This window comes from Juglans regia, chromosome 7 (assembly GCF_001411555.2).
Source record: "Juglans regia cultivar Chandler chromosome 7, Walnut 2.0, whole genome shotgun sequence".
Lineage (NCBI taxonomy): Eukaryota > Viridiplantae > Streptophyta > Magnoliopsida > Fagales > Juglandaceae > Juglans > Juglans regia.
In genome coordinates, this window is record NC_049907.1 from 29,669,304 (window position 1) to 29,688,195 (window position 18,892).

The window sequence follows — 18,892 nt, forward strand, 5'->3', positions numbered from 1 at the left end:
CTCCTGACACAAGTCTAGTATGACGAAAAAACACCTTCCATCCCCAACTAATATGCTTCCAAGTCCCCATTCTGTGAGGCCTATATTTATAATCAATCACCGACTTCCATAGAGCTTCCGGTTCCGTGTTATATCGCCACAACCATTTTCCAAGTAATACCTTATTGAAAATCTTTATATTTCTAATACCCAACCCTCCCAAGGGAAGTGGGGAACATCCCTTATTCCATTTGACAAGATGAAATTTAAAGTCATCCCCCATGCCACTCCAAAGGAAGTCTCTATACGGTTTCTCAATCCGGATCACCGCACTTGCTAGAATTGGGAATAGAGATAAAAAATAATGTTGGTAGATTAGAGAGTACTTTTGATTAAAGTGATCCTGCCCCCTTTCAACAAATACAGTCTCTTCCAACTAGCCAATCTACGTTCGATCTTCTCGATCACTGTATCACATATTGTTACAATCCTTGAGGTAGCCCCCAACGGTAGACTCAGGTAATTCATAGGTAGGGCAGCCACCTTGCATCCTAGAGTTTTACCTAGTTGTCGGATATTACGAACATTACCAATTGGCATCAATTCTGATTTTTCAAGGTTCACTTTCAACTCCGATGCCGCTTCAAAGCAAAGTAGGAGTGCCCTCAGTGCCCACAATTGGTTTTGTTCCGCTTCACAGAATATAAGCTTATTATCTGCAAATAACAAATGAGAAATGTTAATAATACCCCTAGAGGGGTCAGTCACCGAAAATCCAGCCATGAAACCACTGCAAACCAACGCTGAAGTCATTCTGCTCAGTGCCTCCATACCAATGACAAAAAGGAGTAGGGACAATGGGTCCCCTTGTCTCAGACCTCGAGAACTGTTGAAGAAGCCAATTGGACTACCATTTACTAGCACAGAGAATCTCGTTGTTGATATGCACCATCTAATCCATGAGCACCATCTCTCCCCAAACTCACACCCCCAAGCAAATAAAGTAAGAAATCTCAATTAACATGATCATATGCCTTCTCAATATCTCACTTACATAGGATCCTTGAGTTACCAGATTTTTGTCCACTATCTAGACACTCATTGGCAATGGGGACTGAATCAGGATTTGCCTTCCTCGTACAAATGTGTTTTGGGGTTTTGTAATAATCTTCCCAAACACCTTCCCTAAACAGTTTGCAAGCACCTTAGAGATGATCTTATACACCCCATTCACAAGACTAATGGGCTGGAAATCTTTGACATCTGATGCTCCAGTCTTTTGAGGAATTACTGCTCTGAATGTGGCGTTGAGGCTTTTTTCAAATTTTCCAACCATGAACAATTCCTGAAGCACCTTCATTAATTCCTCCTTCACCACTTCCAAACAAATTTGGAAAAATCTCATAGAAAATCCATCCGGCCCAGGTGCTTTGTCTTTGGCCATTTTCCTCACCACATCATGAACCTCCATCTCCTTGAAAGGCCTCTCCAACCTCAAGACATCCTGTGGGTCAATAGAATCAAAAGCCAAACCATCGATCTTGGGCCGCCAACCCATTTGTTTTGTAAGCAAATGTTCAAAAAAACCAACAAGGGCCTCGGTATATGCTACACCCTCTATATTCAACATCTCTTGGTCATTCTATGATAGAATTTTGTACTTCAATCCCCTTCTTTCATCCACAAAGCTCTAGATTTTTGGCACCATGAAATCTCTTCCAGCAAGATAACCCTCTCTAATTCAACCACCTCTAACTTTCGAGAAATTTCTTCCAAGGAAAGAACCCGGCTCTTCCGTGTCCTCTCTAGTTCCTAAAGCTCTTCCAATATGGACTTCTTTCGTTCCCCTATATTGCCAAAAGAGTGTGTTCCAAGTTTTTAAATCATTTTTTTAAAGCTTTCAATTTACCTGCAAGAATGAAACTAAGGGTTCCATCAAACTTATATGAGGACCACCATTGCCGAATCCTGTCCACAAAACTTTTTGTCTTCAACCACATATTTTCGAAATTAAAATACCGACGCCCTCCTTGGATACCACCACTATCAAGTAAAATTAAAAAATGATCCAAGCACAGACGAGATAGCCTCCTTTGACATACTTCCGAATACTGAGCTTCTCAATCTGAGGATACTAAAAATTTATCCGATCTAGACCACGTATGATTATTTGACCATGTGATTGCCCCTCCCATGAGAGGGATGTCCACCAGATTCAAGTCAAAAATAAATTCTAAAAATTCTCTCATTGCTTGTCGCATTCTACTATCTCCTGAGCGTTCACTTGGAAATCTTACAACATTGAAGTCACCACCTATACACCATGGTAATTTTCACCAGCTAAATACTCCAGCTAATTCTTCCCATAACATACTTCTATTGTTGTCCAAGTTTTAAATACCAGCAAAGGCCCACATGAACTATTCCACACTTCTAAAAGAACATGCCACTGTGTACTCCCCTATAAAGTCCTCCATTCTCTCCACCACTCTTCTATCCCACATCATTAATATACCCCCTAAAAGTCCCATCAATTGCAAGATAAGCCCAATCCACATATGCATAGCTCCATATACTTCTAACAATTCTTCTTGTAACATATTTCAATTTGGTTTCCTGTAAGTATACGATGTCTGCACTCCATTCATGAAGTAAATTTTTTATACAAATACGTTTATTTGCCTCGTTAACCCCTCGGACATTCCAAGAAACAAGTTTAGGCTTTATAAAACAGGTGTTATTCCCTTCCCTTTAGATCTCACACGACTTGCACTACCCTCATAATTAAGAGACCACATTAGCCTCTTTAGCTCCCTCTATATTTTAGAAACTGATCTTTTAGGATCAACAGGACCAGCTTCAATGGCTGTAAGCAGTGCCATAAATTGCTCCTCAAAACATTCACACTCCATCCCTACACAATATTGAATTTATTTTACCTTCTGCAGAACCCAATTCGAAACATTAAACTGATCTGGAAGCATACAGTTTAGAGGAAAGGTTTCCCCCTCCCTATTAAGCCACTGCAAAACTAGCGGTGTCCTAAACTCACCCTCAGAAAAACTCTCATACTCCCATTTTGAAGGACCTTGTATCAGTATAAGGCTCTTAGAAGACCCTTCATCTGCACCCACGTCGCTTGTTTCCTCTAAAAAAAGGTCTCGGGTAACATCCATATCATCCATTTATTGCGTAGCCTTCGCAAGAGAGGATGCCATCGTCGGAGGGGTGGCAGCCTCTTCCTTGTCACTCGTCGGCTTTGTCTGGCTTAGATGCGCCGAAGGTCCAGTACCCAGGTACTCATCAGCGTTATCTAGCTTAGAAAAGCCATCAAGTACCATTGCAGAGGCCTCTGTCGTCACCTCTCCCACCACCACCTTCACCATCTACGGCTCTATTGAAGACTCTTCGGCCTGTCGCATGGTCGACGATGCTTTTACCAGCGAGGATACCAGTCTCCCGACAATCGAAGGCCCATGGTCATCCCTTGGCCTAATTCGCCACACGGGCTTCACCAGACTCCCGATACCAGGTTGGCTCACGGGCTTGAGCCCAACCCTACGGCCCTCCTGTTGGGACCCATTAGTGACGCTGGGTCCAACATACGAGCCCACGCCCACGCTGGGTCCAGCATACAATGAGCACACGCCCACGCCAACATCCACATTAGTTGGTAAAACGCATGGCCCCTATCACCTTCACTTAGCCCATCACCCAAGCCCACCCCCATCCATTTTTCCTCCTCAAAGTATCGTTTCAGCCAAGTTATATTATTCTGCAAATCATTCAACTGCCTTTGCATCTCAGTCATATCCCGAAGCACCATATCCTTATTTAAACTGACAGCTCCCCTGCCACCACCATCAAGTCTCTGAGCCCCTACAGAAGCGGTGACACTTCCTAACCATTGCAGCGTTGTAGCTCCTCTCAATTGAACCTAAGCGTCAGAATCGGCACCCAGCCTGGCAGGTTCACGAGAACAGTCCAGGACCCTTGGTTGTTGGAGAGCCTCCATGTACGACCGGGTAGAAGATGCTACCATCGTCGCTAGCGGTGCCGACCCAACGAAGCGACCTTCTCACCCAGCCTCCCTCAAAACCTCCGCCAGCTTCCTCCATCCCATTCCATCTCTATCTTTAGGTATAAAAATGCAATTTCGGCGACCACCCCTTTGTACTCCACCAGAGCCATGAATGCTCCTTGGGAGTTTGAACACCTATGTGCTATGAAGCCACTCACCTTCCCGACTGCCTGTATAGAACTCCTTTCTCCCACCTTCAAACAATCCTCCAAAGCTTTGGTGAACCAGCGTGTCATGGCCAACTAGCACATATTTTTCACAAACTTCCACCCTCTTTCAGTAAGGAGCACCAGACAACCATCCCTTGACACCTCAAACAATTTATTTTAGACCAATTCCTTCCTAGAGAAAAAATTTCCTCAAGCTTCAATTGAGAAACTCCATCTCTCCACTCCTTCATCTCACATCTTCAAAATCTTGGTGTTGTGCCCCGGTTTAGACCACCCTGGAAAGAGACTCAATCACTGATAAGTGCTAACTTCATCTCCTCTCTCTCTCTCTCTCTCTTAGGTTCATGCCCTTCATGTAGACGTCTACATATTTCTGTCTTCTCTAAATTTATGGTGCTGCCATCCCAGGTAATAGGTTTCAAGTCCAGGTTTTCTTCATATCTTCATCTATTGGTTGTATAGTTGAGTGGATAACCAAAAGGAAGGAAAATGGAAACAGGAAAAATCAGCCCCACCCGATAGCCTTCAATACATATCAGGAAAAAAATTATGTTTTGTTCCATGCGCTGCAGCCCCTTTCCTCTTCTCTTTTAGCTCTTGTCTTCAACCTATAAGAGTGGACCCCTAGCTTAGATTTCATCTGGAAGAAGACTCAGTTCAGGAAAGCATAAAGTCCATCCCTCTTCCTCTCTTAGGTCTCGTATAGCACACAACAAGACAGCAGTAAACATTGCTTTTGAGTTCTGAAATTTCTGCTGCTACCGATTCTGTCATGGTGCTCTTCAACCCCATTTTTTCTCACATCTTGCATCTATTACTTGTTTAGTTGAGTGTATAACCAAGTGGAAGGAAGGTAGAAACAAGATAAGTTCATTCAACCTACTGCTTGAAGAGGAATGACAAAAATACTGATCTGCTTTGCTCTAAGCCATTTGGATTCTACTATAGTTTTAACTCTTATCATTTTCTCTACTTACATCCCTTTTTAATTAGGTTAAGCCTCCATTCTGTGTGTCAAACCATTAGAGATCAGTATGTTATTTTGAGCCTTCTCCTCAAGCTAGAAACCAACGTGGCAGCCAAGGGAAACACCAAACCAATACATATATTGGACTACCTGTTGCTGCACTTCATCCATTTTTCGCATTGAAGACTAAGTTAGGCCCCAAAAACCTTCATACCCGATTGGTGCTTATCTCTTTTACTCAACTCATTCAATCAATTAATTAGGTTCTATTTGTTTTCAATCCATGGATGGAGACTTCGGCCTCATTTGTCAACAAATATTCTCAGATATTTCCTTCACAAACATCACTCAAACACAAAACGCTTTTCAATTTCAAATCTTCAACTTTTTCATCTAATCATTACAACTTTCTCAAACTTTCAAACAAAATACAAAAAACAATACAGCTTTTTCAAAGTTCAAAACAAAAATTATATTCAAACAATATTTAACTTTATAATATTTTTGTTCAACTTTCTCTCTCATTTCCCAAAACCAAATAAAACATCTTAACTCAAACAATTTCACTACTATTCACAAATATTCTGAGATATTCTAAGTCCATGTTTGGGATTGCGATGAGAAATATAACTTATAACTTTAGGGCTTATAGTTTAAGTAATAAGTTCTATTATTAAAAAGTTATGTACTGTCTGGTAATCATATGTTTAAAGTACTTTCAAACATATTACATTTGTTTGGAAATAAATTAAAAAAGTACTTTCTAAGGTAGAAATGACAATTATTTGATTTTATAAAGATTATGACCATATCCTTGAAAGTTTGAAAATTATAATTATCTAAAAGTTGTATGGGTATTTTCGCCCATTAATGGTCTTTTTAAAATTCAAATTAGGTTCCGCATTATCCATAAAAGCACGTTTGAGTAAAAACATCATTTTGATGCTTTTTCTCAAACGTACTTTTCAGCCTATTGAAATTAAAAAGTACTTTAATATGTAACACCCAAACAACCTAATTTTTCTACTAAAAAGTTATTATGGTTATTTAAGCACTTTTTAAGACTAACGCAACCCCAAACAGGCCCCAAGTGTCCAAAGGAGACCTTAGTTTAGTGATGATTTATGGTATTGCAAAACAGAAACCGATTTTTTGTATAAACCAAAATTTGCACAGCTTGTACCAAAACTTGAGGGTCATGCACTGGTTTGTGATTTCTACACTTGATGGAATAAATGTTATGGAGGATAGGATTAAAATGAGTTGGGCTGGTTCTTGGTTTGATTGGTAACATAAATGAAGTTGGAAGGATTGAGAATTTGCCTCAAGTTGGTTGATGTCTAAGTGAAGAGAAAGTGAATGAAATGCTATACTTCCTTCTTGGGTTTAAAGAGAAGAACAAATTGAATTTTTGTGAGAGGCTAAGTGTGAATTAGTTATTAATGTATTATTTTTATTTTCAAATAGGCTTTATTGAAGTACACGAGGAACGAAGGGTTAAACTTGGAGGTAAGTAGCTATAACCATGCTTCTTACAACATATTTCTTATTAAAAATGCTTTCTTTTTCTACAAATGCTTCTATGTAGTAAAAATAGTAAATGTATATAATGTATAAGTCTTTCTAGATAGCCCATGTTGAGCATCCTATTAATTAAAAATGTGTATAAGTCTGATATAAAGCATTCATATTCAAGGTTGAGATCATGCAATTTATCATGTACATGTTTTCTAATCAAAGAAAATGCATATTTCATTGGACTAAGAAAGATAATGACAATGTTTATGAAAGGAAAAAGGAAATTAAAGTTTTATGTATGAAAATACGTAATGGTTAACGACTAAATGATGATGGTACCAAAGAGAGGGACAGATTGAAATGCCAGATTGATTCCATTGGTGGTGCACCTAGTGGCGCCATCTTGACTAATCAATTCCCAACCCACGGCCACGAGCAGAATTGAGTTCAAAAGACTGTTAACCCAACACACGAGGCGTAATGGTCTGTACCGGCCAATGGAAGACGAATGTTTAGTAGCGTTGGGTTTGGGTCTTGTTGATGGAGTCTTTAGTTTTAATTGTGTTTTGTGAAACTGTTTGATAAACATGATCGACTTTTTGTTATGTATTTTGAGAAAGCATTTTTGCAAACTGGATGGATCTCCATACTGTGTATTAGTTATGGTTTTTATGTGTAACTAATCGGACGGTTTGTATATTTTGACAAAAAACTTTGTTTAATAAAAGACCCTTTTATTAAATGTTGGATTTTATATTTTTTATGTATAAAGGGAAAGTATGACAAAATGTAGCAGCTCATTCCATCTCTAGGAAGGGGTTGTTATACTGCCTATCTGTGCATCTATTTTTAGTTCATGTACTATCACGAGATAGACAAAAGGACCAAAATGCAAGTTTCTTAAAGCCTAGGGATGCATATGCAAAAGTTGAAAACTTAGTGAGCTTTTTGCAAAAGAGTAAAAACCCAAGGACTGATTTTGTAATCAACCGAATAATTATTCTGATAATTTAATGTTTTTTACAACAATATAGAAATTTAGTTAAAGGCCTTGATTAAAAAACAGACTGCCATAATTTTTTTTTTTTTTTTGAGTGAACTGCCACAATTACAAGGGGTATTGCCACTTGGCTTAGAGATACCACGTATGAGCCAATCAAAAGCTGACACATACATCTCTACCTCACGTCAGTGATCCCATAATAAATAATATTTTTATGGAACTACTGTCATTTAGGTTCTGATTGGCTGACACGTGCATCTCTACTCTACATGTCAATTCTCTCCTCAGAAAACTGATGGGAGATACGATGAGGGACTAAAATGCGAATTTTTTAAAACCCAACCATGTAATATGCGAAAGTTGAAAAAAAGTGAAAACCCAACGAGTACCGAATCCACAATTAACCCATAATTATTTGACAATTTGCAGCAAACATATTCAAAAGTTTTTCATGACACTGTACTACCAATAGACCAGGGCAAATAATCCTCTTCATCCCTCCAAAGCCACTAAAAATTAGTTATACATTCTTTTCTTCATGACCACAGACATAAATAAGCGTAATGTAGGGCTTCTACCTGAATCACAACATTCAAATCAATCAAGCCCATGAAGGCCGAATGAGCACTTAATTTAGATAAATGTACACGAAAAAGGAACTTACTTGATCAACCCCCCACAACATCTAGGGGTTTGGTTGGTTTTGGTCCTAATAGATGGGAAATTTTGGGAATCAGTCCAGTCCCAGGGTCGGGTATTTTCACCCCGGACCGGATTAAACCGACTGAGTCATAATCATATATATTTTTTAATATCTTTTTTATAAATTATATATATTATGAGTAATGCTAGGCTGCCGCCTAGGCAAAACTCATGTATTATATTTTTTTTATTTTTTCTTTTGACATTTAAAAAAAAAAATCAATATACTAATAATCACTTCCTTAATCAGAAAAATTAAATACACGAACAATCAAAATGAGGAGTCAAAATGAGTGAACAAAGTAGCATTATTCATATATTATTTAATATAGCAGTTATATAAGTGAATTATGTAATTTTCATCTAACCTATCTCCATTGACAATATAAAATGTTAAATATATATAATTATTATTCTGTTATCAATTAACTAATATATTATATGAATCATGATGAATCATAAATTCATAATATTATATGCAAAGATACATATTCTAGTATCTACACCTAATTAAAGTAATTAAGTAAATTTTTTTGTAAGATACCTAAGTTGCAAGTATGAAGTATCTATAGTCAATTACAATTATTCATTAGCCATATATAAATGTTACAATTTAAGAGCTCACTTAATTTTAATTTTACGGATTTAATTAATTTATCTGCCAAAAAAAGAAGAAAAAAATGTTCCTAGCTCATATGGACCAATTGGACTGACCGAACCGATAGCTAAAAAAGAGTCATTGACAATATTTTGAATACCGCACCGGACGTCGTACCGGTCAAGGCACTGGAACAAAATATTTCGGTACCGGTATCGTTTCGGGATAGTCAATATATGAATAAATTATATATATAAATTATATTCTAAAAAAATAGTCTATATATGAATAAATTATATATAAGTACATATATAAATTATAAATAGCCTAGTCTGAATTGGGGGTCAAAAAATGAGCTTGTAGTTTGAAAAAATGAAAAATTAAATTAAATTAAATTAAAGGTCGAAATATTGGCCAGTACGGTACTATATTTAAAACAGTGGTCCTTGACCCCCCCCTCCCCCCAGGGCGGCGGTATTAGACCGGACCGATTACACCCCTAACAACATCAAAAGATATGGGACCATAATACCATATTTTCTCCATTACAGGCAATAAAAACCAACCTAGCTTGATTAGACATGGGAAAGCGGGACACAAATAAAAAATATGCAAGAATCTCATGCCAGATCTAGAATTAACATTAGAATCTACAAATTACTCCCCCCATCTCCTAATAGATGAAAATTTAAAAGGGAATGCATTTTAATGAAATGAAGACTCTTCTTTAAATATCATTAGATAGACCAGACATATTGGTTCCAATTTGAAAAACTAAGTTGAAGTTTAAAAAATGTGGTTTCAAATTTAGGGTTAATACGTAATGTTAAACGAATGAATGCTTTCATATTTTGGAAACTTTCATCTATTTTCAAAACAGAGATAGATGCAAGATATCTTTAGTAATGAGTTCCAGCACCTTGTATGCACGCTGCATCTCCCTCTCAGTCTCATATTCAACAAAAGCATAACCACGGGAAGCACCAGTAACTGAAAGACAATGTAGCATGCAAATTATCAAGAGGTTCCTCATATGTACACAAGGTTCTCTAGAGAAACAAGTCCATAAATTACCATATTATTTACTTTAGAAAAGGCAGATAAAATTTTAGAAATAATTCACATGAAATTCAATAGAAACCAAGCAGAAAAACCACACAATTATGCAAGTAGTTACCACATTTTATGTACATGTTTACAAATTGACTCTGAAAGATGCCTCCAATATTCAGCTTAACTTGACATTTACCAATTAAAAATAAAACATAATAACTAGATCATTTTCAGTTAACAAGCATGATCATGTATTTCAAAGGTATGAAATATATTTTTTTATAAGAAGTTTATTAAATCACGTAATTAGGCATAGCCCAAATACACAAGAAATGTACAAGAGAAAGACACCTAATTACAAGCTAACCTGAAAAACAGTACAAAACATTACAATAACCAAAGCCCAAAGCAAAGTATGAAAAAAGAAAGCTCTAATCCCTTCCACCGATTGTTCTCTATTCTCAAAACAGCACCCATTCCTCTCATTCCAAATACACCACATAAGACAAAGAGGTACCATCTTCCAAACGGTTGCTATTTGACGATTTCCTAGAATCCCTCTCCAACAAGCCAAAAAGTTCACCACCCTCTTGGGCATCACCCAAGCAATTCCCACCTTAGCAAATACCTCGTCCCACAAAGCCTTCGACACATCACAATGATGGAGAAGATGATCCGCCGATTCGCCACATCTTTTGCACATAAAGCACCAATCCATTGCAACGATACCGCGCTTTCTCAACTTATCGATGGTAAGAATTTTCCTGTGAGAAGCCAACCACCCGAAGAACGCCACCTTAAGAGGCACCTTGCATCTCCAAATATTTTTCCAAGGAAAGGAGTCAGTAGAAGAATGTGACGCCAAGACCTTGTAGAAAGATCTAATCGAGAATTTCTTATTGCCAAACTGATTCCAAAGTAATCTATCCTCCCCTCCACATTTTATGTTTAAAGCATAAAGCATGCTGTAAAAATCAGTAATGTCCCCCACTTCCCAATCTTGTACGTCTCTAATAAAGCTTACTGACTACTGAATAAATCCAGCAGTGTTATCCATGTAATCAGCCATAGAAGCACCTTTATTTGAAGCAATTCTGAAGAGAGGGGAAAACATTCTTCAAGGCCCCATCCCCACACCATAAGTCATGCCAAAAACTAATCTGGTTTTCCTCACCCACCTCCAATCTGAAATTTCTGGAGAACTCCCACACCATATGCCTCTCTTACTTTGTTGGAGCACCAACCACCCCAAGTACTCCCATACTTGGCATCAATAATAATCCTTCAAAGAGCATCCCCATCTTGATGATACCTCCACAACCATTTCCCTAAAAGTGCCTCATTGAAAGCTTTCAGCTTTCTAATCCCCAAACCTCCCAATGAAAGAGGAGTGCATATCTTATCCCACTTAAGCAAATAGAATTTCTTCATACTCTCCATTCCGCCCCACAAGAAAGCACGAAATATCCTTTCCATTCTATTAGCCACTACTGTAGGCAAAGGAAAAAGAGATAGGCAATAGGTTGGAATATTAGATAAGGTGCTCTTGATTAAAGTAGTAATTTGGACAAATAAATCATTTTCCAACCAGCCAATCGACATTCAATCTTCTCTATAATCCTGTCCCATTGCCTTGGATTTATGAGGTGCTCCCCCAAAGGAAGGTGAAGATACTTCATAGGCCAGCTAGAGACTTTGCAACCCAAAATATCAGCCAATTCCCCTATATCATTGACCATACCAATAGGGATCTTTCAGATTTTGATAGGTTCACCTTTAAGCCGGATACGGCTTCAAAACATAGCAAGAGTTAAACATAGTTTCAAAGATATGAAATATTCAATGTAATTTGTTAAAAGTTATGAAATATTCAATGTGAATGAAGTATTATAAAAATGATCTTACTAATTTGGGACAAATCAATATTAAACACTATATTATAAAGCATGCTCTAGAAAACTAGCAAATTGAAATGTGTTGTGGGCAGCTATCCAACTATGAAGGGAGTTGAGCAAAATGCTTTTATCTCTAACACCATCCTCTCACCACTTTCAAAGCTTCTAACATGCACTTCTGCCAAATACACCACATTAAGCGCAAAGGAACCATCCTTCAAACTTCAATATTACCATGACTGCTGGCTTCTCCAACAACTCCACGGTCATTGGGCATACACTTAAACTCAAAAAGACAAAGATTAATACCCATAACTCCTTAACCATCTCGCAATGAAGCAAAATGAGATCAATGTTTTTACTGCTTTGGTTGCACATACAACAAAATCCTATTATTACCCATCTTGTTCTCAAATTATCTATCGCAAGAATATTTCCAACCGCTCTGGTCCAACCAAATAATGCCACCTTCAAAGGAGCTTTATTCCTCCATACACTCTTCCAAGGAAATGAACCTTTGAGTTGAGGAATGAGCACATCAGTAGGGGTGTGAACGAGTCAAATTCAAGTAAGTAGTGGGTGGTCAAGCCTAGTTCGTTTTAATTTTTATTTGAACACGAGTCGAACTTGAGCTGTTCATTGAGCTAGATTTTATGTTCACAAACAGCTTGTTTAATATTCAAGCAAGTTTGAATTTGTTCACGAGCTGCTTCATTTAGATAAAATTGATTATCTATATTGTATTTTATAACTTCAAATAAAAATTTTGACTCTTTCCTAATATCTTTATAAATTTTATACATACATATATCAACAATTAGATTCATAAGGATTCAAGTAACGTGTTTAGTATTACAAACATGATTTGCTCTAATCTCTTCGAATATTTTAAATATTATCATTATATATGGTAGAGATAATACTATAAAAAAACAATAAATACGAAGTTATTTGAGTTTATACGAGTTGAGCCGAGCTTTGTACGACTTGTATCTTTAATAATCGACCATAAATTTTGTATTCACAAACAGCTCATTTAATAACCAAATTGAGCCTTACTCGAGTTTGACCAAGCTGATCTCGAGTGGCTAGTCGAATTGTATTGTTTATTTATAGCCCTAAGCACATGGTAGAAGGATTTGACCTCAAAGGTCCATGCTTCCTTGCAACTAGAAATACTAGACAAAAATGGGAGGATCCATAACAATAATACGTTTATTTAATGGGAGGATCAAGATCACATTTCACAAAGTAACAAGCGAAGTCACCAATATGGATTTCCATAGTAGAAGATAATGGGAAGAAGAAAAAAAAACAAAGTGGATTTAGAGCATTATATGATGAGATATGTAATTGAATAACCAAAATTCCACTGAAACCAAATAACCAATGATTCAACTATTACAATTTAAAGATATCAATATTAGTGGTAGGGATTAGTACTCTTGAGAAGCCAAACAAACAAGTCTTACTTCAAGATGCAAAATAATATTCTTAAGCCAACAAGAAATGCAGAACTAAGATTTCATAAGTTGGTAAACTTAAATAAAGTTTAAATAACTGAAGATATGTAACAGCATCCACATCGAGAGAATTGTTTAAGATCACATGAAGATCTTTACCAATGTGCCGGACCAAGCGCAAGTTCCTCACCCTCCCATACACGCTCATTGCCTAAAAGACCAAGACCCATATTTATTTTCTGTCGATTAGAACAAAGGAATTTTCGTTGATAATAAGAAGAAAATAAGAAATATACATCTACCAAATGCAGAGTGACATGTATTAATCAACTAAATAAAATTTAGAGTGTTTTACCATTGCGGGGAGCCCCAACAAGGAAGGTGTTAGTGCTTTATCATTGGGTCAATAATGCTAATCCCTCTTTTTGAACTACTCCTACTCCTAAGGCGGAATAAACCAAGAGAACGCGAATTTTCCTGGGTTATTAATTGACATATAGCACAATACAATCAAAACAAGATATTATAGTAAGAGAAGACTAGATAGATACTCCGGAAATAGATAAGACTTATCAATGGACTCTTTATCCTTTCTTTTTCCATCTAATTAAATTGGTTTATGTTCATTATAGGATAACAATATGATCAGAATTAGAGATAATAAAAATCATTTCATCTTTTTGGTTGGAACTTTAGGTGGTTCCCTAAAAAAGATAGCCAAACATATTATTCCTAAAGTCAAGACGAAGAGGAATGTATAACCCAATGCTTCCATAGATTCGATTGTGGTTTACAATTATAGCTTCCAAACTTGTTTATTTTGGATCATCTCCCAGATAACTAAAAAGGAGTCAAAGGAAAGGCAACAATTCAAATCAAGATTTAACCGGTACCCCATTTATGTTAAACTATGTTAAATCCACAAATATAAAGGTGAAATCAAGAAATCAATCTTGTATCAGACTAATTGTCTTCTTGTAATCGGATCCTAAAGTTTTTGGAATGCTCCAAATTCTACTTGAGCATCCAAAAGTCAATACCGGCAGAAAAATCTCTGAACAAGGTTCTAGCACCATGCCAAATACGTCCGAATAAAAAGAGCAGAGAAAACGAAGCATGTCCAAAAGTAAACAAACCCCTAGGACTGCTACGAAAAACACCATCGGATTTCAACATAGCACGATCTAATTCAAAGATTTCTCCCAATTAAGCACGTCTAGAATATGTTTTCACAGTAGTAGGATCACTATAACTGACTTCATCCAGTTCCTTAGGGAGGAGCTAGTTTCTCACTCTGCATGAGCTGCCTACAAATTACAGCCTCCCCCTCAGGAGATGTGGCCCCTGAAACTGTTTTTTGTTAAAAGAAAGTTGTTAGGAATTCTGATGCAGTGAGTATCCCTAGTAGGAAAGAAGCAACCGGGATACACACAAATGGTAGAGCTAGCCACACATCTATAGAGTTGTGGCAGTATGAGCCCCCCCCCCCCAAAAAAAAAAAAAAACCACCTAAAAAGTAAAAGAGGAGGCCGTAATTTGTAGGCAGCTCATACATAGCGAGAAACCAGTTCCTCCTCAGAAGAGGACGAGCACAACAAAGGAGGGGACCAATCCACCAATTAATGCTTGGTTAAGATAATTCGTAGGCAGCACAAGATCTTGTATTCTTGTATTGCTTTTTGCTTCTACGTTTTTTCATGTTTGATCCTTATAACTTTGTTCACATGTTTTTCTTGGTTTGAGAGAGCAGAATTTTTTTTTATAATTAAGAAACTTTATTGATCAAATGAAACTAGGCGAAGCCCATGTACACAAGAAGTATACAAAGGAAACACCTAATTACATTCTAGAAAGGTGAAAAGAAAACAAAAACTCATGAACATTCCATCCCTTTAGTACAATAGCAGAAAACCACTAAACCCAAAAAAAACAAAAAAATTCCCAAGTTCCTCCACATCTCTCTCCTTGTTGTTGAAGCACCTCTCATTCATTTCCTTCCATAAACACCACTTTTTTTTTTTTTTTTTTTATAAGTAAACAAATTTTATTGATCAATGAATGGGCATAGCCCAGTACAATACACAAGAAGAAAGCAATTGTATGCCCTAACCAAGAAGGCACAATAGAGACAAGAAAATCATGTAGGTCCATGCCATTGAAGTCAACACAATGGAGCACAAAGGAATCATCCTCCATGCCGCTGCCAGTTGAGAGCTATCATGATGCCTATTTCAACATGATAGAAGCTCCACCACATTTTTAGGCATAACCCAAGTCAACCCAGCTCTACTAAAAATGTCAACCCATAACTCCCTAGCCACCTCAGAATGTAGAAGTAGATGGTCAATCGATTCAACATTTTTCTTACACATGAAATACCACTCCATTACAATCATCCCACGTTTCCTTAAATTATCTACCGTCAAAATCTTTCCTAAAGCAGCAGTCCAAGTAAAAAAAGCAACTTTAGACGGCACCGGAACCCTTCAAATACACTTCCACGGGAACGAAATATGTTGTTGATCTGTCAACACTTTATAAAATGATTTAACAGAAAAATTTTTGCTCCCAGTATGTTTCCATAGCATTCTATCTCTCCCATTAGGAAAGATTTAATATATGGTTGAACAACTAATTCCTTTTCCCCTTGATTTCTATTTTCTAATTTGAGAGTTTTTTATTAGAAAACTAAAAAGAATATTTTTTTTCTTTCCAGTGATGCTTTTATGTTTATTAGCATATGGGTTTTTGTTTCTACCAAAACACCAAAAAAGAAATTAACGAGATCTGGCTACTGACCAGAGATTATGTCTATGGATAAATATCACAAGTAGTGATCCTACAATGGGTTCGGTTGAAACCAAGAAGACTAATATGTTGGCTTAAGAATCCAAAAGTTGTTTGTCCCCTATTAAGGTTGAAAGTAAGTAAAAGGAGGTGGGAGACATAAAGATAACAGCAAATAATTAAATGTGGAGGGGTAGCTTAGTCGAATAGTGTTAGTACATAAAAAAACCAATCAAATAAACCAAGGATTCCTAATTGACTTTGTCATTCCTCAAGAATTCAACAGTCTTATTAGAGAATTTCATCTTTCATTAATCCTATGTTTGGATGAGGGATCTTGAGGTAGAACTTTCTTAGGCTTTATTTGTTTCGGCCAAGGTCTCATCCTTGAAGCTCTAATGCGTAGACAAGATGTCGGTGTTGAAATGACATGACCAGAGTCGAAGTAGGATTCTTTCAGGAGGTCGCCAATTGTTGGTCTTGAGGCCTAGTAATAAAGGGGAGCGTATGGTTTTGACAAGTATGATGAAGGATCTGAGAGGAGGTCATTTTGGTCAAAATTGGAGTTGAGAGGAAATCAAAGCAGAGAGCTCTTTTTTTCTCTTTCTGAAGCATGGGAAGCCCTTTCTAAGGGAAGCCAAGTTCAGCTCTGACCAACTTGATTTGATTTATATTAAAGGTTGTTAGAAATTGTATGTTGAGTCATCCTACATAAAATTTGAAACTCGGATTTGGAAGCTTCAAAATCCCAAAGTTTAAACTTCAATACAGTTTTCAGAATGACTTTCTTGTTAACCTACATAAATTTTTTATCCGAACACAAGAGGCATCCGATACTCAAGATTTTTATCCTATGCTTTATGCAATTCCATACTTTTGGGACTCCTGATACTTGCAACACTTTAGAGCATGAGGTCGAGTTCTCAGCATACTGATCAGCGCTTTGGATTTTCAACTTGGCACTATGCATAAACTTTTGAGTGATCTTGAGCATTCAAAGTCCATCTCTCCAACAAGGAGAGTTGACAAATGAAAAGATTTCACGTAGGATGTTGCTCTTGTACAATCGCTAAAAAATCCATACAACTACAATTGAAAAGGCAGCTCATTCATCCACGACATCTTCCTAGTTTGGTAAACCTCTCACATGCGTCTATAAGCTATTAATGAGATACTTCTGATAATGTTCATTTTGGAGGTCTATGAATCAGGGTATACAGGGATCGAGCTGACTAGTGGCATAACTAAAGAGTCCTCAAAGAAGCATAATTAAGTTAATTGAGTTCTTAAATGAGCCTTTGCTGTCTATGGTTCTACAATAAGTCTCTAATGTTCTAAGACTATAAATGTGGCAATATATGCCTCTACAGACTCAATGAGAAATGAAATTCAGCTTCTGATATTTGATTTCCATCTATAATGACCCACTCTTTCCAAACAACAAAATTATTTTTTATTCTTTAGGTCAAAATTGCTTCCCTCAATTTGTTTTCTATGAACTTTCTCCACGACTGACGGAACAACGGAAAATAATACAATTTTCTCTCCTTTCCTTTGCTCTTCTAGATTTTCTGTAGTGAAAATTAAACCAAGTATTAGTATTTTTCTACATTAGGATAAATTTAATGAACCTCCATGAGCTTGAGAATGCAAGTATTCAAGATGAAAATTAGTTTTAAATTCTCGAGTACCAAAACAGCTTGAAAATTTTTCTTAAAAAATAACTCCGTACTTGTATTTTTTCACTACAATTTCTTAGCAAGCAAACAAACTTCAAACCAAATACTACTGATACCTCAACACCTAACCGCTTCGCGAAATGGAGCTAACGCAATAATTTTAAGAGGCTTAAAACAACTTTCTATCCGATTACAAATCAACGGCCTCGTTTGTTTTCACAACCATTCTTCAACTGACTCATATGATCATCATCATGTCACGAGGCCGTTGCTTTATAGGTCAACCTTATCAACTATATTAGTTTTCTCAGCAGCCAAACATACAGAAAGAAAGGGAAAGTAAAAAGCTTTGAAAGCATACCTTGCGGAGAGTGTCTTCCGTGGTGAGGTGAGAGAGACGGCCGACAAAGATGGTGCAATAAGGGTCTCCGATGACTTTAGGATCACCAAAGGGGTCATCTGCAAAAAGAGGTTTCAAGTCAGCGGTTGAAATAGGAATGCGGGAATCACAGGAAGACAAGTGAAAAAGTGAAAATTATGAGAAGAGCGAGAAATGATACAGAGGCCAGCGGAGGAGCAGAGATGGGCTCGGTAAACGGCGTTGTCGTGTGGGAGAATGTCGGTTCCGTCTATGCTTCCGGCCTGGATGGGATGGTACGACTCGGCGTAGAACACTGCGTTTATTTTGTTCGAACTCATTCTCTCCCTCTTCAATCAACCTATTTCACAGGGTTTCTTCTTCTATTTTATCAATGCTATAATATAATGTCCTCTTGTTGACATAAAGCAATTTTTTATAAAAGAGCGTTATTTTCAAAATAATATATATATATATATATGTATGTGTATATATACACACACTAAGCAAAAAACTACCACAAACGCTATTGTTTGACTAACCAACCTCCTAACATTAGTTATCAAACATAAGTCTCCTCTCTGGTAATGCTTCCAGAGGTGGCAGAGGGAATCTTCTTTTCGTGTGAAGAAGTCCTGC

The 18,892-nt window shown here is 37.1% G+C and overlaps 1 protein-coding gene across 1 annotated transcript in view; it reads right to left on the reverse strand.

Annotated features, from left to right (window-relative positions):
• Positions 1-18,635, reverse strand: part of LOC109020413 (U11/U12 small nuclear ribonucleoprotein 35 kDa protein-like) — a 28,364-nt gene extending 9,729 nt beyond the window's left edge. The window contains exons 1-4 of the mRNA XM_035692269.1: positions 18,456-18,635; positions 18,257-18,354; positions 13,589-13,640; positions 9,938-10,008 (exon numbers count right to left, since the gene is read on the reverse strand). Coding sequence (XP_035548162.1) covers positions 9,938-10,008; positions 13,589-13,640; positions 18,257-18,354; positions 18,456-18,594 — 360 coding nt within the window. The 5' untranslated portion in view covers positions 18,595-18,635. The remainder of the gene's footprint in view (positions 1-9,937; positions 10,009-13,588; positions 13,641-18,256; positions 18,355-18,455) is intronic.
• Positions 18,636-18,892: the final 257 nt, after the last annotated feature.